Raw genomic sequence first — 27149 nt, forward strand, 5'->3', positions numbered from 1 at the left:
GCCGTTGTTCAGAGCGATCTTAGCGCTAAGGTGATCGTAACTCCCATACCTTACCATAGACTTATGACAGTCGTAGCTGTAAGGTTGTTTTGTACAACGGCACCCTGATAAATTAATTTGTTTCTTACGCTGGCTGGGGACCAATTCTAACCATTTGAACTTTGGCTGGAGTCTGGACCAGACAATCCAGATATGTGATATTGTGAGCAACGATCCATACGATGACATGCAACCAACCAAGTCACCAAGTCTGACATCCTAGTCCATTTGGTCACCTCTTACGACCAGCATAGGTTGCTGGGGACCAATTCCAACCCTGCTTGCCCATGAGACTCATTTGAACTTTGGCTGGAGTCTGGACCAGACAATCCAGATGTGATATTATGAGCAACGATCCATACGATGACATGCAACCAACCAAGTCACCAAGTCTGACATCCCAGTCCATTTGGTCACCTCTTACGACCAGCATAGGTTGCTGAGGACCAGTTCTTACCTGGCATCCCCATGGGTAATATACATTTTAGTCAGCAATGACAAGTTATGGTTCTGGTAACTCTTCTGATGAGGAATCTCTTCAAAGGATGCTTCTCTGAGGTATATTTTTCAGCCAGAAAAATCAAGAGAAACAGATTGATCATGGCCTCTTCCAAACAGCAATGAGTCTTGTAGTACTTTGATACAAACTTATAACAGACCACTCAGTGCCACTGGGTCTTGAAACCAATTACAACAACAGTCGAAAGGCGTGTTTAATACCTCCTGCGGTTAATTTCTGACAGATTGTTTACTTAATCAGATATTGATGCCAATTTCGGTATGAAGACCGTTAAGGCGCCAACACATTATCTTCATGTCAATAGTAGTTCAGGGAAACTTTGTGATAGATTGCAATAATTCCTGGCAGGTGATATTGAAAAAATAACCCTGAAACAGTATCCAAAAGGCTGGCTTGTTTGAGTAAAATAAACAAAATGACCACATACTCTTTACATTACAGGTTTGTTCACAGGGGACATGCCTTTTTTAGCTTTACAAAATTGATTTTGATATTTTCACTGCTGAACAAGCATATTTTTCTTTTCTTTAAATAACATTTGATGAGTATTTGAAACACAAGATATACCACTAAATTAATATGATATTATCTGTTTCAACTGGTGTTAAAGACTTCAACTCAGGTGAAGAAAGAAAGATATTTTCTATTTCCTAAAATCCATTTTTAAATCAAAATTTGTAAAAAAATTAACTTACAACCATCTTGAACATGAAATTATTTCAATTTGGATGACCCATGCACTGGATGACCTTCTCACCATCATGCAAACCAGACTCAATTCATTCCAGATTTACCAAGATTCCATAATCAAATCACAGGCTCCACCAAAGCCCTTGAAAATCTCCCACCAGCTTCTAAGAGCGGGGACCACTCTTCCAGAAAGCTTGAATTTCATGCTCAATTACTTGAACACTGAGATCAAGTATTTAGCAGTAATGCTAGGATTATCTTGTCCAGGGGTCACTTCAGCCTGTTGACCTCTACAGGGGAAAACGAATGCCTCACTCTTAATGATCCTGCACAATATACTACTAAATCCAGATTACTAGCATCCTGGGGACCCTCCTCCCCCCCCCAAAAAAAAATAAAATAAAAAAAATAAAAATAAAATAAAAATAATTCTGAACTTGCTAGAGAGAAATAGGTTTTTGTTCTATTGTAGGAATAAGATGGTCACACTAAAAATGTTATGAAAAGATACTTTGGGGTTTAATTGTCTTAAAGATATAATGGATAGCGAGGGGGGCACGGGTGGCCCAGTCGTCTATAGATTGTGGGTACGAATCCCGGTTCGCCCCAATTATGTTTCTAGGTTTGTCAGCACCATACCCGTTCACTGAAGTGGTAAACATTTAAGGCTTGCATCACTTCGGGCTTTCCTCCCACATTAAGCTAACATGCTGTGATATGACTGGAATACTGTTAAAAGTGGCATTAAACCCAACTCACTCACTCTCCATTACCTGATCCTGGAGAATCTAGACTTGCCACACTATCATAGACTTGCGATAGATTGTCTTGTCCAGACTCAATTATTTACAGACCACCGCCATACAGCTGGAATATTGCTTCAGAGTTAAACAAGAAAGAAACAAACAAAACTTTGTATTACACAAATACCAAAAAGAAGAAAAATTAAATTGTGTCATATCTTCATCACCTCTTTTGGTCATAAAAGAAGTGTATCCACTTACAAGTCGGATGGAGCAATAACAGAATCAAAATAATGCATTTTCTACTGCGCATGAAGAAACATATTCTCTGAGATTTATTACTTGCCGAATACCTGGAAATACCACATGGTATTCAGATACTACTTCTCAAACAACTGTTCATGGTTAACATAACAAACCCTGAGAGTACTTGGTGTGGATAATTGAATTGACCTGTATCGCGTTCCCCTAATCATTAATCTAAACAAAACTTGCCATATTAATTACTGCAAATCTAACTGTGATTATCTTGCGAATAAACATCGAAATGGAAGCAGGTTTTTCAGCCAATGACCATGGTAGTGCTATAGATGAAATCAGTGTCATCTCAAGAAAAATTTATGACGACTTTTGATAGATCTTGCAGACAAGTGCACTTGAAACTAAGGTCACAGAGTACAGTCTCAGTTTGACAATCCTATTCTCAATTCAACTTGCCTATCAAATCCAAATTATCACGAATTTGTTTTCCATCATCCATTGGTAGACAAGCCGTCTAGCATCAGTATTTAGGGAAAGTCTCAAACCATCTAAAGAACATATTGCAACCTGAACTCAACTGGTGTTGAATCACTTTCCGAACTGGATGCCAAGAAGGAGTTCCTGCCAAGGATGCATGTCTAAATATTAACTATTTTGTTTACAATTAATTGATCGTCAAAACAGTTGAAATGTATAAAACATAATTTTCTAAATGGTTGTAGAGTTTATGAGATGACCCCCAATTCTCGAACATTGTGGAGATGTTCAGTGTGGTGATCAAAGGCTCAGTTAGCGTGAAACTTTTACGATCAAGTAGCCCCTTGACTTGACACACTTACCCAACCAGATGTCGGCACAGCGCAATGCATGTACCAGTTGTCTAAACAGATGAAAATGCAATTTTGTCTACAGTCTCCTTCACCTTGCCCAGTCCTGCAAACTCCCATCATGCATTTGGACTCTGATCAAAGACTGGGATACTTGGTAACCATTCTGAGGCCCACCAGGGTAACCGTCTCTACATTCGACTTCAGATGTCCTGGGGAGAAATTGCTTCTCCTTGAGAGGTATAACTGGACTTGTAAAATCCAATAATTGAATTCACTCATTTGACTTTCTGCTTTAACTGAAAAATATATCAATGTTCAGTCTGCGGCAAATAAAGATATATTAATGCCCAGCCTCTGTGGCAAAAAAAGATATATTAACATTCTTGAAGAAATTCTAACATACTGAAGAAAATTAAAGTGACTTTTTTGAAAGCTCAAGACAGCGATGTGCACAGACTTCATTTAGCAAATTGGGTTTGTACTTTGAGGGGACAAGATGCTGAAAAGAAGAATCATTTGTCTTTCTTGTATAGCTTTCTGAATGTTGAATGCACTGGCTTACTGTTAGCTTGAGCTTAGCACTGCACCAATACTTGTCTATTTGATCATATGAGGTGACTTCCGACGTACTTATATGTTTGAGATGTTGAACACAGTGACACCAAATGTTTCAATATACTGAAAGAAAATATTACAGATATGAATATTTGGGGGCTATTTTTTTTTGTAGTGAGTGAGTGAGTTGGGTTAAACGCCGCTTTTAACATTATTCAGGAAAGCCTGAAGTGATGCAGGCCTCCGTTTACCACTTCGGTGAAACCCACGAGCACGGGTATGGTGCTGACAAACCTAGAAACATATTGGGGTTAACTGGGATTTGAACTCACAATCATAGGTTTCTGGCATGCCCAACAGAAGCAACTCTGCACAGTGAATCGTGGTGCCTTAGACGACTGGGCCACCCGTGTCCCCCTTTTTGGAGTGAATACGGAGTACACAATTTCCAAATAAATATCCCCAAAAATATTCATGATCCCAAATGTGTTATTGCTCAGTATAAACCCTTAGTCTATCTCCCAGGCCCAAGGTAATATATTGAAATTGAATCCGGTTCAAGTCTAGAATGATTTGGCAAGCTAGATTGCCTAAGATCCCAGAAATTAAGCATTGGTCTAGGATTCATTTGGATTTTAGTTTTCATTTTGTAAAAAAAACTTTATTCTGGGACTAAGGTTAGTCTGAACAATCTCTTATACCATTTTACCACTAATACTTGGCTCTCAGTCAATGCCAAGGAGGTTTTGGCCACTATAACATATGACAAATGATCAAAATATATTCTGGTTCTTATCTACAAAGACATTTCCGGTAATTCTCATACTGTTTCCAAAAACATCAAACATACCAACTTAAAAATAGAGAAAAAAGCTTGTATACATCTATTTTTGTTTCTCTCCAATTTAAGTTCTCCATCAGTAACACACAAATGCGGAACAATAACATTGGTGTTGTGATGGTATCTTGTCACAATGACACAATCAGCAGCCTCATCACAACATGCAGGATACAGACTCCGAGGCCTTCGTCCGTTCCTGGATTAGGTCCATGGTGTAGATGGCTGTCTTACACCGTCACAGACGTGCAGATAGCTGGAGTCAGAACCAATTAGAACATGGGTACTGATCCTGTTTAGTGTAAAAGATGCAGGCTTCAATTGCGCTACTACCTAGGAGTGAGTTGGGTTTACCGCCACTTTGAACAATATTTCTGTTATATCAGTGTATGTCAGCTTAATGTGGAGGTACAAAGGGAGACATGTGTACACATGTGAAATCTATCAGTGGATCCTGACACAGCTAAGGGATGCAACTCTGCAAAGTAAATGGTGGCACCTGACACTTGAAAGGGCCACACATGCCACTCTCAGAGTCACGTAATTTCCATTTGGGACCTTTAGTCAGTCGTCTTTTTCAGCTTAGTAATAAGAAATGTGAGTAGCAGACTACAAGTTGGCACTAAACTGGGATTAAAATCCATGATCCGTGGATCCTGACACAGTTAAGGGATGCAACTCTGCAAAGTAAATTGTGGTGCCTGACACCACTGGGCCACTCTCAAAGTCACGTAATTTCCATTTGGGACCTTCAGTCCGTAGTCTTTTTCAGCTTAGTAAAAAACAAATTGCAAGTAGCGGACAAGATGTCAAATTGAATCTAAAATGTGAAATCATGTGCGAATGCAGATTGTCAGTCTGTCTAAAGAAAACATGGAGACAGCTGGTTCTGCTTTCGTTCTTTACTGCTGTTCCTTTGTGAAAATACTAAACACTGTCTGGCGTCATATCTAGCAAACGCAACTTTTACAAGAATTGAGCACGACTTTCATAAACAGTGAAGTTTTAATTTACACTAAGGTTTTTTTATTGACATTTAACGCTAATCTTTACGTCAAAATATTTGACCCATCTTTCGTTTACACAAGTATTTAAAAGTTCTTTTATGCTAAATAGTACACCCCATCAGAACCCCCCTAGCAAATGACATGCTCTCCGTCAGCATGACAACACAAAGTGTAACTACAGCAGTAGTTACCAAAACAACAACAGCGATCTGCTCTAGTTCCAATACAGATGAAGTCAAAGGATTACGTCTATGGAGACGACACTTACAATTGTTGTACCTGCCAATTACCTAACTATTAGCCTCCCGAACAATGCATACATAGACTACAGATAGTATCAGAGGCTATTCTAAGAGCTTGCTTATCCTTGAGATTGAAATGAGTCTGACGTGACGCCATGCACCAGGAGTGCCGTGGCAAATTGGACGAGATGCGAAGTGTGTCAACATCGTTTGGGCATTGATGTCAGGAGGGTTTAATATGTTGTAGAACAGCTCAGACAAATAGGACTTAGTGCTGAGTGGCTAGACATCAATAAGACAAACTTACAGTCCTGACCCAAAGACTGATACCATCAGTTTCTTGTCCCCCTCACCCTGGGTAGCTTAGTGACCATATTGTGTGCCGACTCCATGTTGTCTGTCCTCCATTCTTCAACACTTGAAGTTGTGAAGCTTATCAAGACTTTTGCTGGTGACTGACAGGCTTTGATCACAGATGTCCGTGTTTTTGTTGCTTACCACTGCACTGCTCTTTGTTTAAATCATAATTTCTAGATTATGTAAATAATAAGAACAAGTTGTCCCTAGAGTCCTTAGATGTCCACATATCTAGACTTGCCTATTAGGAGGATAGAATTACAACACATCCATAGACTAATCTTTCAGTACAGCTTTGGAGCAAGGCTATACTGCACTCAGCAATATTCCATCCAAATCACTGTAGTCTTTAAATAGTCAAGTCTGGACAAGACAAGTGATTGATATTGTTAGCCAACTCCAACGGAATATGGTGACATGCAATCAGACAAGTCAGGTATCCTGCTCCATTTAGTACAATGGACATTATGGACAACAAGCATAGGTTCTGAAAGTTCGGTCCTAGCCCAGTTCAGAGACAGTGAGGGGGGTAAGGGTGATCCATTCATCATCCCGAGGCAAGGGAGTAAACTGACTGTAATAGTCCAGTTTCCATCCTTGCTGAAATAGGCTGGAATTTCTGGGCTGGGGTCGTAGCGCCACCAGTGGCTATTACAAATCCCTTCTATGTCTCTCCTACTGACCAATCAGATTCCTCCTCTCATATCACTTGCATTTGCTTCAAACAAAATGACGATGCCCAGTAAACACGATCTGGTCGATAATCAAAATCTATATTGAGATAAAACTGTGCGAAGAGCATCAAATCATGTGAGCACCTTGATTAATATAAACATAAAAAGATTTAGAAAATGTCTGTTGGCGGCACACATGCTTTTCAAATCCCGCAATAGACCCAAATCTGCCTGGCAGTTTACGAACCAGATGTCGATTTCATTACGTAATTTTTATTGGACTATGCATAGACTTGTTAGTCTAGCCAAAATATAAACTCCATAATTCCAGCCTAGTTCAGCAAGGGTGGAAAGTGGACTTTTATATACAGTCCCTTGCCTCAGGAAGATGGATCCACTAAGCTAAAGGCACCTAAATTCAATGCACAGAGTTGCATCCCTTACATGTGCCAGGATCAGCTGATGTGGATTTGAATCCCAAGATTTGTGCCCCAAGATTTGTCCTGATTGTTCTTGGTTTGTCTGCACATAATTGCGACCTGTTTCAGTTTGGATTTTCCTTGCACATGGATCAGACACGTCATGATATATCCTTCTCGTTCTCTTAAAGTATAGAAACTGTAGAAAAAGTCTTTTTAATTCAGCTTTAGTGTTTTTGTTATAAAAAAAATCCAGTAATATGGCTGTTATTACCTAATTACATTGTGTATTCAACGAACAGATTCCAACATGCCATCAGTATAAAATAGGTTCAGGAGGAAGCACTAATCAGATCATAAAATAATAAATCAGTTCATAATGCGCCTCCTATCCAATCATCAAATAGTTGCTGACGGCTCTACGTTCACACACACAAGAAACAAAAAAATACATAAAAGCACTTATTCATGTGGAGTGCTGGAGATTTAGTTCGCCTTAAACACACTTATAATCAGACAGCAGACTAGAGTATGTTATATATAAAACTAGACATGGTATTTCAGGAACAAGAATGTGTTCGGTCTTGACTGAAAGCTGCTTAGCGTGCAATCAATGAATAATGTTATAATTACACTCAAGGTCAAACAATGGCAAATGAAAATAATCCTTTAATTGCAACAATCCAATTTTTATCAGTAAACTAAATAATGCAAGATCACTCAAGCGAACGTGGCGAAAAAACTCTGAAAAGAAAAATGTAACATAGAGCTTAAGCAGTGTCTCTTGGGAGGGTGCGACTTTTATGTCATTATCTTTAAACAACTCCTGGCATCAGGCAACCCTGTAGGGAGCTGACCTGTTTCCTCACCCTAACAGAGCGACCCCCCATTTGCACTCTGGTGATGAAGTGCCTCCGATCTACATGAATCTTGTGTCATGCACATGGTCCATTTATTCACAGTCACGATTCAAATCACACAATACCCTACATTAAGTTAAGTGAAGAACTTTTTTTATACAATTGCAGAAAGGAAAAGAACATCAATGTACAGTTTTTAAGTTATATGTAGTTTTCTAGAAACCATGTCTAATTTAATGAATTAATTTTGTTAATGGAAAATACAGAATGCCTTTGACAGATATTCCTCGAAATATTTAAAATGATGACATGATCATTAGTAATTGTGTTTCTGTGAATCACTAACATCAATAGTTTGTTTGTGTGTACTTTCAGTAAATAAATCTGGTTTTAAAGTCGAAGTCTTCATTTATCAGCAACATATTAGGGATTACATTTTTTGGCTTCATTTACAGATCTGCTGACCATAAAAACTGAAAATTTAGAAGAAAAAAATCAAATCAAACTGACGAGGTTTTTTTTATACCGCCAATGGTAAAGATCACTGTGACAATAAAAATATTTTAAGGGACTTTTTAGGATTAAAAAAAATGAAATCCAAACATAAATCATCATTACAAGTCAGATTAAAGATTTAATATATATAAAAAACCCAAACCAGGCCAAGATGTTTTTAAACACCTACCAATCTTAATCAAACTACTTTCAGATGATTAAATCCTGCACAAAGCATTTGTGTCCCCACCTACCAAGCAAAATTTTTTCCTTCAAAATCAGTAAACCTGCATCAACAATACATGCTATCTGTGGACAATAGTGTACACTCAGCCAGGCCATGCATGGTGATCACATATCTCTTACAACAAGCATGGCATCTGATGTCTGTTCTTCCCTGGAATCCCAACAAGCTTGTATTTGTTTGTTTGCTCTACACTTCAGTCAGCAATATTACAACTATATCAAGCTGGCCTCTAAATAATCAATCCTTTGCCTGAAAAGACGGTCATTGATAGTTTGAACAACATCCCACACCCCAGGGTACGATCGCAATACACAACCAACTGAACAAAGACAGACCACCAGTGCCGGTTTAGTTGTGACATTAGAGTACCAGGGCCCAATTCTACTGAGGTTGGTTTAACACCACTTTTAATGGTACCGTATTCGACGTAATAAGCACACCGCTCTAATAAGCGCCCACGGCGATATTTGTTAATATATTGGCTAGTGAACAATCGCTATTAGCACCCCTTCCGATTGATCAACGTGCACAAGACTTATTTATTCGTGTATAATACGTGTTATATGCATTCTTAATTATAGGAAATTAAATTCTGGAAAAATATATCTGTTGTATATAAACATTTCAGGTCGTCAGCATAAACCACGAAATTTACGATCTTTCAAATCTGTTGTTTTTCACCAAAATAATATTCTGATAAGAGCCCCCTATTTCTAATTTTGAGCGCGCCCTGGGTGCTTATTATGTCGAATACGGTATTTCAGTCCTATCAGCTTTTGTTCGAGGAAAGCCCAAAGTGATATAGGTATTAAACATTTACCACTTCAGTGAAATCCATGAGAAGGTGTTGAGACACCAAGAATCATTATCAGTCATGAATCATTATCAGGTTGAATCCAGGATTCAAGCCCATCAACATCGGTGTGGAACCCACAAACCTGGGTATGGTGCTGACAAACAGGACCTATTCTCATCAGGGGTAATATAAGTGAAGCTCTTGTAACAACGTTGTACATCCAAGTATGTGTTTAACATTATAAGAGGAACTTACCTTCAACCCGCACTGTAATATTGTCAGAGCCCTTTGCATTGGACGCCAGGCAGACATAGTTTCCTTCGTCTCTCTCTGATGCTTTGAAAATTTGTAAGCGTGATGATCTCCTGAGAACAAATTCAGAAGGTGTGACATAGCAAACAACATATTTTTCAGATTTTGATGTTTCATAAATTTAATAAAATCATATTTATTCAAACCTCATAAAATCTATCATAAAAAATACAAACTCTCTTACCATCTTTCAAAAAAGAAGCAATTTCTGTATACAACCTCACGATTTATGTATTTTAAAAACATGAAACAAATCATAATTAATAATCTATTTAAAATAAATTCCATCATTCTAAGCGAACAAAATGTGCAATATTTTGAAAAAAATATTTTCTTTTGATAAATAAGTTTTCTCCCTTTAACTCTTACCTAAGAAATGTACATACAGCCATCATATGAAATATCATTATGCCATAATGGCAAATGTAAAGAAAACAGATATATATTATGATACTGTTTGCAAAACCTCAGCCAGTTTACAGTTTTCCTACAACCAAGACATTTCCACCTTCAGAAAATATATACTCCCAGCGAATGCCATGACATAAACTTTGGAACTTGAAACGCAATTTATTGCAATGGCCATATTACTATTCAACACATAACAACATGCCCTTCCCCTTCCCCATGTGTTAGCAACATTGTATCATGTCAATTGACCACATGTGTTTAGACTACAGAACTTGCACTTTCCCAGTGTGTCTTCCCCTTTATTGCATATGCAAAACATACCATTCATCCTTATGTGATTCCTCGAAAACACCACGACTTGGATCTGGCTGAATTCCAAAGAGGTAAAACACACTGTGATAAGATTTTATCTTCAGGGCTTTCACTGATGTTGTAACACATCATTTTATTGCCTTTGATTTTATCTTTGCAACAGACTGGAATTTGTTATTTGTAAATTACCTCCTAAAAATTTCAACACAGTGCAAGCTGGATAAAAAAGAACAAGAAAGTAAACGCTGTTTTAACATATCTCGGACAAACTCCAGAACCAGAGGGCAAAATCCCTGAAGAGATGCTTGTCTTCTGTGCTGTATAATTACTTGTGCTTAAGGCTGACATTTAAAAAAATGACACTGATTCTCTTGATATGATCTTACAATAGCTATACAATCTTCAAAGATATCACTTTATATCTAAGAATCTCTTATTACAAATTAGTCATCATGTATGCAGATTTGATTTGTTTTACAACAGCCCAAGAAACGTAAGTGAGGTGAGGTGAAATGGGGTTTAATGTCGCGTCCAAGATTATTGCACTTATATAGCGACGTGCATGTACGTGTTTGTGTGGCTGCTTGTACTAGTTCGGACTGATGCCGATTTATAGTGCTAGCTCACTGAGATACCATGCCGCAGTTTAACATGAATACCTCACTCAGACACAGTATACTGACTCCGAGCCGACCAGTCCTTGTTTTAGCCCCTTAATGCCGAGCGCCAGACAGGTTAACAACAAGTACCATCTTTTAACATCTTTTGGTATGACGTGGCCGGGGATCGAACCCCGGACCTTCCACTCTCTAGGCGGACGCTCTACCACTAGACCACGGAGGAGGTCAGAAACATAAGTATTTCCAGATGGATTAATCTGACAAGAAAACAGGGATATTATTCATGGATGGTGGCCGTATCTTGTCGAAATACAATTCCGTAATTATGTGTTTTGGAAGCAAAGAAGTCAACAACACACACAGTGAAAAAATAAACACAAACACACAAGAAAAAAATGTAAAACATACAGTATGCATTCTAGCGCAGAAGTTTATTATTCCAATTGTTTTGAAACCATGGAAATTAATATTCTTTATTAGTTTCCATATTTCAATTTAGATTTTCATACAACATAGCTTTTATCAAGTGGTTACTGTATTTTATTTAGAAATGCTTAAGACTAATTCATTATTTTTTCATTCTGCTCAAGAGTAAGGAGTCTGTAGACAAATTCGTCCTTAAAAACATATAGGGACATAAGGCTCTGTAGCTTACCTTCATTCTCTGTTTCGTATTAGCAACAACCTAAATTATTTCAAATCATATCACGAAAGGTAAAAATATTTCACAGTGATGCTTTCACTGCAACCATTAAATTCATAGCTGAATTCTATCAGCAATTATTGGAGATTTTAGGGTCATACACACAAAATGTGAGCTTTGTCTACACAGTTGTATCAAAACAGATGTCAAATATACAGTATGAGTAGAGTTTGGAGGGTTATGTGTTGGTACAAAAGATATTACGATAGGGTAAAAAAACTAATGACTATCAACATGTTAGTTTGCATGTGGAACATGCTTATTGGACATCAACTTTCACAATGACACGTAAACAAATGGATCGAGAGATAAGGCCTTTGTCTTCTTGTGACGCATGGTGTGAAGTTATATTTGTCACATAGGTAAACTACGAGCTTAAAAAAGTAATGTGTACCTTGTTAAAAAATAACTGCGAAAATATACTACCAAAAAGAAGTTAAGGAACACCCAATTATTTCTATAGTTAATCTGTCGTGGTATGACACCAAATTCTTACATATTACTATAGTTAATCTGTCATGGCACCCGTGAAGATCCGGGGAAGAATAGGTCTTCAGGAACCCATGCTTGCCGTACTGTGCTTGTTTAAAGAAGTAACTAACGGGATCGGGTGGTCAGGCTCGCTGACTTGGTTGATGCATGTCATCAAATCCCATTTGCGTCGATCGATGCTCAAGATGTCAACCACTGGATTGTCTGGTCTAGACTCGATTATTTACAGACCGCTGTCATATAGCAGGAATATTGCTGAGTGCGGCGATAACAAATAAACAAACAAACAAAAATGGCACAACTACAGACATAGGAAAGAATTTGGTGTTTTTCATTTAGGCTGGCTTGTAATAATCAATTTCTTAAAGCCTAAACATATTTTATTTTTTATCAAACAATTCAAAGCATATGTTATGATGTCAATTTTAAAAGCATCCGAAGGTTCCACGGTGATATCTACCAGTAACACAATCCTAGTCCCTGCCATCTCTACACAGTACAGTCTGATACACTCTGTAACATGAACAAGCAAGCTAGTGACAGTCCATTTGCCTTCCTGGAACAAATTCAAAACTAACGACTTTGACATTCTCGTGTTTAATGAAGGGTAACTCTCTTCTGTGATCAGCTATGTTTGTGTTGTGTTGAAAACCTTTGCCAAAAAAATGAGTTGGAATCTCAGACAAAAACTCTGGAGCTCTCATAAACAAGAAAATTTTCCACCTGATGACAGAGTATGACCAAGAAAGAATTTAAACTCTGGTGCTGACAACCGACATGACTTCATACAAAGCACAAAAAACTTCTCATACACTCATACATTCATTATCTCTGAAAACTCCTAAGTATTAAGAGGACAATACACCTGTAAAGTGAGGACATAATATAACATCTGAAATAGCTGTCTGTCTGTTATCCAATAGCCAGTTATGAGTAAATAACATGACATTCAAATATTTATGTTTATCATCCAAAACTGGCTCCCACAGGAGATATGGCTTGGATGAGATCAAGCCATATCTACACTGTAGATATCTCTGCAATGAAATTACATCACAATGCTTTGCAGACCATTGTGACATCACTGGTTACCATGACGTCACAATCAAATGACATCACTAATGGCTCTGCTACTGAAGCTGTTAGCAGTACTTTTTACACTGAAGACACTGCTAATTACTGTCTACAAATTGTAAAAGTTGGAAGAATGATGTTGGATGATAAATAAAATCCCTCCCTCGTGTCTTCTGATATCAAATATATCAACACTCGTTGATAAAAGTGGCAAAAATCCTCGGCAAGCCTAGGAATTTTTCTACTTTTATCAACTCGTGTTGATATATTTGATATCAAATGACACTCGGGTGAGAATCTCTATTTAATACTGACTCTCCCCTTGTCTCCAACCCTGAATAACCCAACATTGGTCGTACGTAGCGTCCATGTTGAAACATAAATAAAGTATTGAACACAAAGCACTTACCTTTTATCCTGTATTCGTAATGTTCCTGATTTTTCTTTTAAAGGATGTCCATCTTTAAACCACTGAAATTTTGGGTTTGGCTTTGCTTTTGCCGAACATTTTAACCTTAGTGTTTCTCCTTCTTCAATCCGCCGATTTCTTATTTTTCTTATTGCTGGTGCTTTTGCTGCAAATAAAGAAAACCATAATTAACATAAATGGTGAATGATATTCATATCTAATACCAAATAGTGAGGGTCACTGTCACAAATACAAGGGCATCATTTTCTGCCTAAAGAGTCAGAAGATCTTTAAAGGGAAATAACTCTAAAAGGGGTAAGCTAGGCTGAACAAAGTTGTCCACCAGTAACCAATGCCTGGTGTTTCTGGGTTTCCCTGCAATCTGTGTTTGTTGGAAGAGACAACTAAGAGGTGAATGGGTGGGATTGCAGTGTGTGACCTGGCTATGTGTCACTGCATCCCAGTGGCGGAGATAATTGCATATGTTATCAACCATGGTTTAAGGTTAGGGCCTCAGTTGATAACCTACACGTTGTAGTGACAGAGAGTGATATTGCTGCATACACCAAAGCTGTGTCAAGGATGAAAGATGTAAGTCAATTTAAAATACAAATATTTCAGCTGTTTCATAGGCATTCTGCAAGTTAGTGAGTAAATAGGAAAGTATTTAACTTTAAGGATAATAAGTTTCGCTTTATTGCATTAGCGACATTTCGATGTAGATTCTTACACCATTCTGAAGCTGGAGGTCATTCCAGTTTGAGAACGGTGTAAGAATCTACAACGAAACGATGCTAATACAATAAACCAGACGATGTTATCCATAAAGTATGTTTTCTTAAGAATATTTCAAATTACTCTTTTTACTTTTGCATAGAGCATCACACATTATATAAATGGCCTCAGTAGACACATGTGGCAGATTAAGTAGGGTTATACACACACATTTAGCAATAACACATGCCATTCATTGCTTGGGAAACCAAGCAGGTGTAGAACAGAACTCAAATCTTCTCACTGACAAACTAGCACATTAACCACTAGGCCACTTATGTTATTAAAGACGTAATGATGTACAATGATGTAGATTGTATCAACATTTAATTCGGCTGTACAGAGTCTACAAGATCCATGTGGTTTATAATTGAAATTGACAACCATTGTTGCAAGTGATAATACATTTCTCTGGCTCATCATCCAACTGAAATTGACACCGTTTTTATCAAAGGAGAAACATTTGCAAATAATCAATAAAAACCTTTTGATGGCTTCCCATGCCACTCATGCAGTAAGAAATGCCAAGCCAACAATCATGTGACAGGCTAAATCAATATCAGTAGTAATACATTCTTGGGGGTGGCATTGGCAGTTCACCCTGCTGCACTGTTCTGGGAGGTCACCATCTCCTAACAGCTCAATCCTAGGGCCGTATGAAAGAAGAGAGCATGTGTTTTTCAAGGAGGTCACTGGTATCCTAACAGAGCCAAATCTCAGGGACTCTCATGGAAGTAGAGAGCAACTGTTCTTATAGGCAATTGTTCTCAAAGGAGGTCACCAGTCGCCTAATAGAGCTCAATCAAGGCAGTCAAATGGAAGTAGAGAGCAACTGTTCTTATAGGCATGTGTTCTTAAAGGAGGTCACCAGTCTCCTAATAGAGCTCAAACCAAGGCAGTCAAATGGAAGTAGAGAGCAACTGTTCTTATAGGCATGTGTTCTTAAAGGAGGTCACCAGTCTCCTAATAGAGCTCAAACCAAGGCAGTCAAATGGAAGTAGAGAGCAACTGTTCTTATAGGCACGTGTTCTTTAAGGAGGTCACCAGTCTCCTAATAGAGCTCAAACCAAGGCAGTCAAATGGAAGTAGAGAGCAACTGTTCTTATAGGCAATTGTTCTTAAAGGAGGTCACCAGTCTCTTAATTGAGCTCAAATCAAGGCAGTCAAATGGGAAGTAGAGAGCAACTGTTCGTAAAGGCATATGTTCTTAAAGGAGGTCACCAGTCTCCTAATAGAGCTCAATCCCAGGGACAATTCTTGCAGAAGAGAGCAAGAGTTCTCCAAGGCGGTCACCAGTCTTCTAGCAGAACATAATCCTTGGAAGAAGAGATAAAAAAAGTGTTGATGGTCCAATTACCAAATCACGTCTTTAATGACTTCTTATGACATAGGACTCAGCCAAACTCCGAGAACAAATACAATTTACAAAAACAGCCTGCCTAATGACATGAAATGTACAGCCATGTTATTGGATCAATATAATCATTTCCGGCCTCATCTTAGAAATAAATCCTTACAAGGTCAGCAAGTGTTTTTCATAGTCTGATATGATGATTTTTTTAAACATTTTGTTGAAAGAAACATTAATCTTTCAGTTTAGTTATCCTGGCTTATCCGAAGCTTGAGCCGCATGTCACACACGATTACAGAAGTATCGATGTACAATCTGACATGATCAAGACCTGAGTGTATCCTGATTCTCATCACTACTGGAACCTTTTGCAGATAGATAACATGTGCAGACATTGGCTGTCAGTGACTTGGCACATTAGGTGAGTGCTTGATTATATGCACCAGAACCCTATTCTCTGAGTGGGGCTGTTGATAGTGCTTCATTTGGTTTTATATTAGCATTCTATCACAAGGCCTTCCTAACGCTTCAAAGAGTCACAGCAGTATTGTTCAACTGTGTAATATAACTTATTGGTCAGTGAACAAAGAAAACCTCATTGCCCTTAATGTTTATTGGCATCAAATGACCACATTGATTATTCCAAGAAAAAAGGATTAATCAATCAAGTTGAAAGGAAAATCCCAATTGCTTTGAAATACTTCTTCTTGAGACAGAATTTAAAAAACACTAAACCTTTCGAAACTACAACCCTTCTCACACATACTGATCTCAACTCCAAAGATTCATTTCTTTTCGTTTCCCTAAAGTGATCCTGTGTTTTCAGGCTGTTTTGACGTTCACCCACAAAGGAACAAGGTACGGAAGCCACAAACATGCAAACTGCTGGTCTCTAACAACCAGGGAAGCAGGCTTGTCCTGTGTGTTCCCCTTGAGGAGGTGAGGTGTACTCTGATAGTTTCCAGAATGGGGACAGTGTGGGACAGTTTGGTGGATGAGGTGAGTCAGTGATTATGAAGGATGAGTTCAGTGAATAAGGTTGATGGATGAGGTCAGTGAATGAGGTCAATGGATGAGGTCAAAGGATGAGGTCAGTGAATGAGGTCAATGAATAAGGTCGAAGTATGAGGTCAGTGAATGAGGTCAATGGATGAGGTTAGTGAATGAGGTCAGTGAATAAGGTCGAAGGATGAGGTCAGTGAATGAGGTCAATGGATGAGGTTAGTGAATGAGGTTGGTGAATGAGGTCAATGGATGAGGTCAGTGAATGAGGTCAGTGAATAAGGTCGAAGGATGAGGTCAATGAATGAGGTCAATGGATGAGGTCAGTGAATAAGGTCGAAGAAGTGAGGTCAGTGAATAAGCTCGAAGGATGAGTTCAGTGAATAAGGTCGAAGGATGGGGTTAGTGCTTAAGGTCGATGGATGAAGTAAGTGAATAAGGTTTATGAATGAGGTCAATGGATGAATAAAGTTATTGGCTGTATTGTCAGTACATAGACAACAAGTCAAGTGTACAGATGATACACTGTGTGTACAGGCACATGATACACACAAGGTGTAGACGTCTAACCATGGTGATATATCTGTTATACTACACACACCCAGTAATCACCTACTCAACAACACCTGATGACAATAAACACGTGGAAATCACATGCTGACCTACAGTCTCTTTGTCAATATGTGTATAAAAAAACCCATTATGTTGCCTTAAGCAATATCCTAATTTCCTTGCGAAACGTAAAAATGTTGGTTAGCCCTAAGGACAATGTACCAGCTCATCATGGACAGTCCTGATTCAAGTCTCCACATTGTTTGAAGCCTGCTGTCCAATACTCAAAAATCCTATAAGGGTATAAACACATACTCATTCAATTTACCTGTAAAGGGCACCACCAAACAAAAAAATTCCCAGATCAAAGCCTAGCCATGTCAGTAAGCATCTTCTGAGTCCCAGATATATCAATACAAGGACCACAGGAATGGGCTTCAAATCTCGGACCATTTGCGAAAATTGAACCAGATCTTCATCTTCATTATGATGAGCAAACAAAAAAAACCACACCCACTGTGCAACCTAACTGCTTCGTACCCCATCATCTTCAGATACTTCAACAAGTAAATTGCCAGGCAATCAATATCCTACACGTAATGGATCTACCCCCTCTTCTGAAACAGCCCATCAAATGGCATCTACATCATTCGCATCTGACTATTTACATGATTAACCATCACTAGGAATCAATGGCACTGGGTAAAACACCTATCTACTGGAGACATCGCCAAGAAAGGGATAGTCTCATCCACAAAGCATACTTTTGTTATCTCGCGAAGATGCAGTCAGCCATGTTGGTACAGTTTGCAGAACATCTTGGCCAGCATGCCTTGTAGTCAATTCCCTATTGCCAATTTCCGATATGTGTGTGTATGATTCAATACACAAAATTAGCCCTAAGTCGCTTCGGTCAAGTTTGATAAGCGGGATCGACTTCTTATCATTTCTTCCCAGTCGACAAGCGTACATAGACTTAGTGAGATCCAATATGGTAAAATTGGCTCGTTGTTCCCATGGGGTCACCTCTGGCTATTGAAATGTGGTAACATCAGTCATCACAAACATGACTAAAATACATTACTCAATATGATCTTTTAAGGACGAATTAGCCTTTTATCCCTTGGGGTCGAAGTTAATCAGTGGCATCTCGTATTGGAAGACATGTATCTCCCAAATGGCTGACATTAGTTACATGAACTTGGTCAATGTCAAAGTTAACCTTTATCTTGTAGGCTTCCATTTTTTTTAGGAGTTGGGGCTGAAAAATCCTCCTGACCGAATTTGACTGCAAAGATTGAATAAAGTGTTGTCATTCAGACATTTAATGAAATCCTTTCAAGTTTTGATTGGATAATTTCATAACATGGATATGCAGGCATGGATCCATAAAGATTTTTGTAAAAATCAAAATATATTTGGACTTAATTGGAATACCTTGTAAAAGATTACAATCAATACATAATAAACAATTTAACTCACCTGGCCATTAAATCAGGTCCATTGTAATTCTGATCAATGTCAACAAAATGAATTTAGGTGCGTTGTGAATCCAACAGTTTTTCTTCCATGCAATAAAATTTCACATATCAATGGGCAGTCTCCAATAATAATACATCAATCATATCCTGTATATTGTCTTCTCAAAAACCATAAGTCAATGTTGTGTCAGAATGTGCTCTGCTGCATGTAATGCTCATAGTTCCCCAATTTCTAGTAAAAACTTTACCGTGTTCATATACACTTAAAAATTAATGGCACAATGCCATGGCCCAAGTTCATAAAAGCCAGAATAAAGGGTTCAATATATGGCTGACTTCCTGATTTGAAGTATTTTGAACCATAAGGTGTGAGGTAGGTAGCCTAGATGTTTAAGTGTTTGCTTTTGACAAACTGAAGACCATGGTTTCATTCTCTAAATGGGTAAATAAATGTGAAGCCAATTTCTGATGTTTCCATGCCATGATATGTTTGACTAGTGCTAAACTTGGTGTAAAACCATCCTCACTCTCTCAAACATAAATAAACATTCATTAAACAAATACTATCTCCCTAACACTACTCCCATAGAACAAACCTAGAAAAGTACTATTACCCTGACACATGGTTAATTCTTAAAAAATACTCTGAAAAAATATTGACAAGAAAACTATCCTTCACTTCAATTCTCAAACCACATTAATTGGCTATCAGATCGCATGATCACGGTAAATTGGTCCATATTACAATGTGGGTCAACTGACAAGGGACAATCCCGGTCAGTTACGCTCACAGTGATCATAGCCAGTGGCTACTTCAAATTGTCCATAGGTGCCTCTTGGTACCTACATCAAAGACATTCTCACGTAAAAAGACAATGAATAACACACCAGACTGTTAGCTTTTCTACAGCATATTTGTTTTGCGTGTTAATTTAACTGTATTCTATTTTTTGCCCACTGCAAAAAGGTTTGAAGAAGCTATGAGAAATTGGAGAAATCTTCAAGGACCCTTAAAAGCCATTCTGTAGAAAAGTGTTCTTGTGTCTGACTGTGAATCAATAAAATAGCAAGTCAAGTTATTTTGGTAGATCTAGTTGTGACGTACAATAAACTTGATTGATCATTACTGTAATATTATCATTCTAATAGGTAGACAGGCTCTAAGGTGACAGTTCTGAACTTTAAGGGGCTGTCGGGTAGCCTGGTTGTTAAAGAGTTCGCTCCTCACGCCGAAGATCTGGGTTCAATTCCCAACATGGGTAAAATGTGTGAAGCCCATTTCTGGTGTCCCCTGCCGTGATATTGCTGGAATATTGCTAAAAGCGGTGTAAAGTCATACTCACTCACTCTGAACTTCATTCATCAGTAACCATGGCAAAAACTGGCCATTTGCAAAGTAAAAATGACATAAAAGAAATATATTAATTTATAGCTGGCAGACTATTGTGTCTAGAAAAGATACAAAATGAAAACCCAAAGAAACATAAAATATTCAGTCTTCATTACCTATGAGGACAAACATATCGGGGTTCATAGAAATCATATGTGCCCTAGGGTCATATCACATCATGACTCTCCAGTGTATTGTTTCTGTCATCATTCAAAACTTATTGTGACGTGAGGTCGGAATGACGTCACACTAGAAACGACTTCATAGCTGCTCATGATGTTAATCACTGGATTGTCAGGTCCAGACTTGATTATTTACAGACCGCTGTCATATAGCTGGAATATTGCTGGGTGTGGTGCTAAACAACAAACAAACAAACAAAAACTTGTGAAACCATATTTCCTCCTCATCCATCATTCCCTCCACAAGTTCACAGTGATGCTTGAGATGCATTTATATATTTATTTATTTATTTGCTTGTTGTTTAATATTCCAGCTATATAATGGTGGTCTGTACAAAATCAAATCTGGACCAGACAATCCAGTGACTGACATCATGAGCATCGATCTGAGCAGCTGGTATATGGTGACATGCATGAACCAAGTCAGCCAGTAGGTCACTATTTACTTTAATTCTACATACAAACGTGCTCACGTACACCATTAGAGTTCAGACAGTAGTGACACAAATGGACGGTTGTGTCAGAGGAATATGCAAATCTTTGGTAAGATAGCTACCTGACATGCCTGAGTCAGAACAGGAGACACAGATTTTGGTAATTCCATGTGTTTCTTATTCAAGGAGAAGACATTGAGACATGTTCCACTTCCATCAGTTTGCAAATGCCCTCATTACAATATCATTACCCAGCCATGGCATGATGATACACTCACTTAGGATTGATTAGCCCCAAGATCAAATATTCCAACGGCGCCTGTGAGAAAATACAACTTATTCCTCATGGTTATTGCTTGAAATTGTCAATCCATACCCCTCAACTGAAATATTTTATATAACTATACATCATTACAGCTTACAAAATGCTCCTGAAAATATTCAATGAATGGATAATATGTACATAAATATGATCAACTCAAGGTGGCGCCTTACTCTTGACTGTCAGCTCATCTCTGAATCAATGCCGATGAAAGCTTATTGGCAAATGATTCCACTGAACCAAACTGCTTATCACCGAGATCAGTTATCTTTCAATGTCAACCATCCTCATCATTCCAGACTCAAAATTAGTTTCACGTCGAATCTTCCCTTTTAATATTCCAGACTGACAAACCCCAATATTATTGAGAGTACCTCCATTTTGTCAATATCGACAAAACAAATCCTGCTATGTGTAATCAATGGCGACTGAGCTACCCGCAGTATGTTCTGTGTGATTGACAACTTGACCCCATCTAGTGGCCACCCCAACTCTTCAATCACATCAACACAGACCTCAATATTGTTGACCTCAGTTCAATGGTCAGTGGCCAATCTTGACCACTGGTTGGATTCCCTTGTCACACCCTCCTCCTACAACCCTCAAATGTCAAGGACATCTTCCTCAAAGGTTAATCTGGCCATCTTGACAGAATGACTATAAACGTGGCCTCTTTATTCAAAATCCCTGAAGATAATGCCAACTTTGGTATTTGACTCACAGGCACTTTCTACCATCAACAGAGTGTTTCCTTCAGCAGGGCAACTGAAGGCTATTTCCTTTTATAATGGCGCTTTGTACCATGAACGGCATGGATAGAAACATATTTTTTTAAAGCGTGGTACAGAGCACTAATAAAGATGTTTATGTGCCCTTTGGAATTCAAGCAAGCCGACTAAACTGCCAGGCAAAGGAAAGTACATGAGAACTTGGATTTGACAAAAAAATCATTGTCAAAATGTTACTAGGTTGTAAACAGTCACAAAAACACTGCAAACTTAAGGTCCAAAGGTCCAATAAACAAGTATGGTCATCGTATCACAATTACGTAGATCGATGCTCATGATGTCAATCACTGGATTGTCTGGTCAAGACTCGATTATTTACAGACCGCATCATATAGCTGGAATATAGCGGAGTGGGGTGTTAAACAAACAAACAAACAAACAAACAAACAAACAAACAAACCTCAAGAATGACACTCGTGTCAAATACGGTCTCTGACACCGATCTCGGCAGAGTTGGCTCCCACAACGTATATATTACTGCTATTTATTTGTTTCTTATCCCATGAACCTCTTGATTGAAACGTCATGAATAAACATGATATCTAAATGGTAATCTGTGGGGAGCTTTTCATCTAAAACAAATATATAATGATTATAGTGTCTAATCTTGGTCCTCTCAGGGATTATTTGGGAACACCATCAGGCGTATACCACTTTCAACAGTGCTTGAGGAATATTGCCATTACAAACTGCCGAACAGAGTAATATAGCACTTATAGGTATTGAAGACATCACTTCACGTGTTCTTGTAATGAATCATCAGTTTGATGCCTAGAAGAATTCATCACATTATACATGGACCTTGATATATCATCATGTATTTATCCTAGTTAAGGCTCTAATATTTCTCAGTTGCTTGAAGATTCTTTTCCTCTGACCACTGGAATCGGTGGTAAATGTCTGTATGTCTGTCTGTCTGTCTGTATGTATGTATGTAGGAAACTAAACTCAAATACAGGGTCAACAAGATGAGACAAAACGGCACCCTGACCACCTGATCCTGCCGACCAGTCCTTGTTTTATCCCCTTAATGACAAGCGGCAGGCAGGGAAATAACAAGTATCATCTTTTTAACATCTTTCGGTTTAATGCAGCCAGGGATCGAACCACTGACCTTCCTCTGTGGGCAGACACTCTATCCACTAGACCACAAAGGCTGTCACATATAAGAGGAATGTTAAATATATAACATTGGGCAAAAGACACTTCTTGGAGTACTGGTGAAGTTATTGAGGACGTATCACTTAAAACAGCTGCAAGCACGTGCTAAGAAAATAGGACAAACAGCAAATTACTGCAAGTCATAAAGATTTTATGTACGTTGAATCACAATAACTTTGTAATAAAATCAAAAGAATATATGCAACATTTGCACCAACAAACTATCAAGGACAATAGTGAGCGAGTGAGTATGGTTTTACGCTGCTTTTAGCAACATTCCAGCAATATCACGGTGGGGGACACCAGAAATGAGCTTCACACATTGTACCCATGTCAGGATTCGAACCCGGGTCTTCGGCGTGACGAGCGAACGCTTTAACCACTAGGCTACCCGACCGTCCCATCCCAAGGACAATAACAAACAGTGTTCATCTGACCTTACTTGTATGTTTGTCGTTTGTTTGTTTGTTTGTTTGTTTGTTGTTAAACGCTGGACTAAGCAATATTCCAGCTATATGACAGTGGTCTGTCTATAATCAAGTCTGGACCAGACAATCCAGTGACGATATTGTCGCTAGCGAATGATGACACACAATCATCCAAGTCTGTCCACCAGATCCACTGATTGACCTGTGCAGAGTTGCGTCCCTTGGGCACGCCAGAAACCTATGATTGTGGGTTCGAATCCCGGTTCGCCCCGATTATGTTTCTAGGTTTGTCAGCACCATACCCGTGTTTGTGGGTTTCACCGAAGTGGTAAACGTCTAAGACCTGCATCACTTCGGGCTTTCCTCCCACATTAAGCTGACACGCCGTGATATAACTGGAATACTGTTAAAAGCGGCGTTAAACCCAACTCACTCACTCACTCTTAGGACCAGCATTGCTCAGGGGACCAATTCTAACCTGGCATCCCCATGGGACTCAACTTAGGCTGGGCTGGGGTAATATTGATAGATGTTGATTGTCTTTCTTAATTCTGTTAGGGTGATAATATCATCGGAGATTATCACGTCGGCTCCATTCCCCACCTATTCAAAACTATTCAAGTGAAATAAACGATTTTCAGCGTCTATGCACACCGCTGTTCATCAGCCTGTGGAATAGTAATGCGGACTTCATTCAGACTGATAGAGCATTACAGGAACATGGCCGGATAGATTGCCGATGTATTCTGTATCTGCCAAACCAGTAATGTAGCAGTCAGGGCCTGCGTTTTGGTCACAGGTCTGCGCAATAATTCACGAAATACTCCCAAATTATTTCAGGAATACTTCGTATAAAAATAATTTATTTTTGTTCCAAATTTTATTTTACTTTCTTTCCTTTTATTTAACTATATTATTGAAAGAAAGATCAGCTTGATGATGAGCTGAATGAAATCAGTCTGTTATTCATCTCTCGAGTTAGAAACCATCTGTGCACATAATGAAAGACTTGACCAATAGCATTTTATTCTGTTTGGGAGAATAACAGACACTCCTTTATGACTATGAAGCTCCTCACATATTTGATACTTTTCCCAGTCTATTATCTGTCGCTATTCATGTATTGATTTGAAATATCGTCCGAGAAGTCTCAACTGACATTTTGATGATGATGAAAGTTTCCATTATGACAACTTGGCGATGCTACCAACCAATAACGCCTGAGAAACCAATAATTCCTGGATGGTTGAATATTCTTGATATTCGGTACAGTTGGGAGAGCAACGCTGAAAGGGGCATCATGAGGGAGGCAGACAATCAGGAAACATTCAACATCCGTATCTTGAGAATGCCTTTACTCATTTACATACTTTTACTAACCTTTTCAGTAAATCACCCACTGCAAAATATGGAGAATGTGTTTCTGAACATTGATATTATGGGTTATGTCCAAAGTTATATTTTGGTCATAGTTTCTGAAATTGTGATAAGTTCTCAGGAAGATATTACATGGTTTTCAAATATTATCGCAATGAAAGCGCATAATGATGCCATTGGTTGAACTTTACAAGATTAAACAACTTGTAACATGTTATGAAATATTTTCCATCTTTTCTGACATATATGTGGTTATGAAATAATTTATCACACATGTATTTGATAAACTCACACTTCAATGAGACTCCTGTGACCTTTACCTTCGGAATGTTAAAACACAGATTAGCTGAGAGATTAAAATTGTGTCGGTCTTCAAAGACAACTCGGTTCTATCTGGGGCGCTCAAGAGATAAAAGTTCTCAAAAAAGAAATGTTTATGCATTTAAAAAAATATGGACATCATTCATTAGATATGGACTGATATTATCATGCCTCAGTCCGACCTTGAAGATACTATATTCTGAACAACTCCAACTCAGAAGTCATAGAGACGAGATAAATACTTTTCAGCAGTATTTGCGAACTGGATGATAACTCAACCTATATATAGCAACATGTTGTAGGGTGATGACTTAAGCCAAAGAAATTCTGAGACTCTATACTAGTCAAGGGAGTGAGTGTGATTTTGAACAGCTACTTCAATTTCAATGACATCACTACATGTCAGCTTCATGTGCAAATGACCCGTGAAGATACGGGGTAGAATAGGTCTTCAGCAACCCATGCTTGTCTATGCTGATCCGGGGTAGAATAGGTCTTCAGCATCCCGTGAAGATCCGGGGTAGAATAGGTCTTCAGCATCCCGTGAAGTACCGGGGTAGAATAGGTCTTCAGCATCCCGTGGAGATCGGGGTAGAATAGGTCTTCAGCATCCTGTGAAGATCCAGGGTAGAATAGGTCTTCAGCAACCAATGCTTGTCTATGCTGATCCGGGGTAGAATAGGTCTTCAGCAACCCATGCTTGCCGTAAAAGGCAACTATGCTTGTCGTAAGAGGCAACTAACTGGATTGGGTGGTCAGGTTGATGCATGTCATCATATCCCAAATGTGTGGATCGATGCTCATGTTGTCAATCACTGGAATGTCTGGTCATGACTCGATTATTTACAGACCGCCGTCATATAGCTGGAATATTGCTGAGCGCGGTGTTAAACAACAAACAAACAAATCATGTACGAGGAAAGCCTGAAGAAATTCCTGTCTTTGATTTTTAGCACTTTGATGAAACCTACAATTATGGAAATTGTGGAACCTAGGAAACATTATCAGGAAGAATCTGGGTTTCAAACACATGATATTAATGTTTCTGTCACATTTAAAGGAAGGAACTCCGCACATCAAATTGCAGCACTGTAGACCTTAGGCTAGCCATGCCCCATGAATCCTCACCAACTTAATCTTCATCAACTGGAGATATTGTTTATGACTACTATGGAACTATATTACTGGAACAATGCCTTTTCAATATGTTTTGAACTGCAAATGACTTGACATATCTTTGAACGTGACATATCTTTGATAATCTTTGAATGTTACATATCTTTGACAATCTTTGACGATCCACTAGACAAGTTCACATGTTTATTATGTTATGTATTTAGTACTTCTGACAAAGTTGAAAAATCATTTGTGCAAAGTCGTCAGTCTGTGGTTGCATAGAGAACCCAATTAACATCAGAGAGGTTGTGTGGAAAGCCTTATTACATTGGATTTGAAACCTTAAACACACTTTTTACCCAGTAAGGGGCAGTAAGAACACTTCTTATTTTTTGAAATATTTACAAGTTAACATTTATTTAAGATGTAATCTTAATCAAACATTACACAGCTGATAGAATCATAACTAACAACATCCATGCCAGATGTTATCAGTCATATTTCTTGTCATCCAAATTAAAAAAACACTTTTCATGGACATCTTGGAACATGCTCCCCCGGCTA

General features: G+C 38.5%; 1 protein-coding gene across 5 annotated transcripts in view; it reads right to left on the minus strand.

The window, feature by feature from the left end:
• The window catches only part of LOC124151227 (pro-neuregulin-1, membrane-bound isoform-like), a 155531-nt gene that overhangs the window by 41990 nt on the left and 86392 nt on the right, over nucleotides 1–27149 (minus strand). For all 5 annotated transcript variants that reach the window (XM_046523592.2, XM_046523590.2, XM_046523589.2 and 2 more), the window contains exons 2-3: nucleotides 13907–14072; nucleotides 9829–9938 (exon numbers count right to left, since the gene is read on the minus strand). In XM_046523592.2, coding sequence (XP_046379548.1) covers nucleotides 9829–9938; nucleotides 13907–14072 — 276 coding nt within the window. The remainder of the gene's footprint in view (nucleotides 1–9828; nucleotides 9939–13906; nucleotides 14073–27149) is intronic.

The sequence above is a fragment of the Haliotis rufescens genome, unplaced genomic scaffold (genome assembly GCF_023055435.1).
Source record: "Haliotis rufescens isolate VD_foot unplaced genomic scaffold, xgHalRufe1.0.p SCAF_11, whole genome shotgun sequence".
Taxonomy (NCBI): Eukaryota; Metazoa; Mollusca; class Gastropoda; order Lepetellida; family Haliotidae; genus Haliotis; species Haliotis rufescens.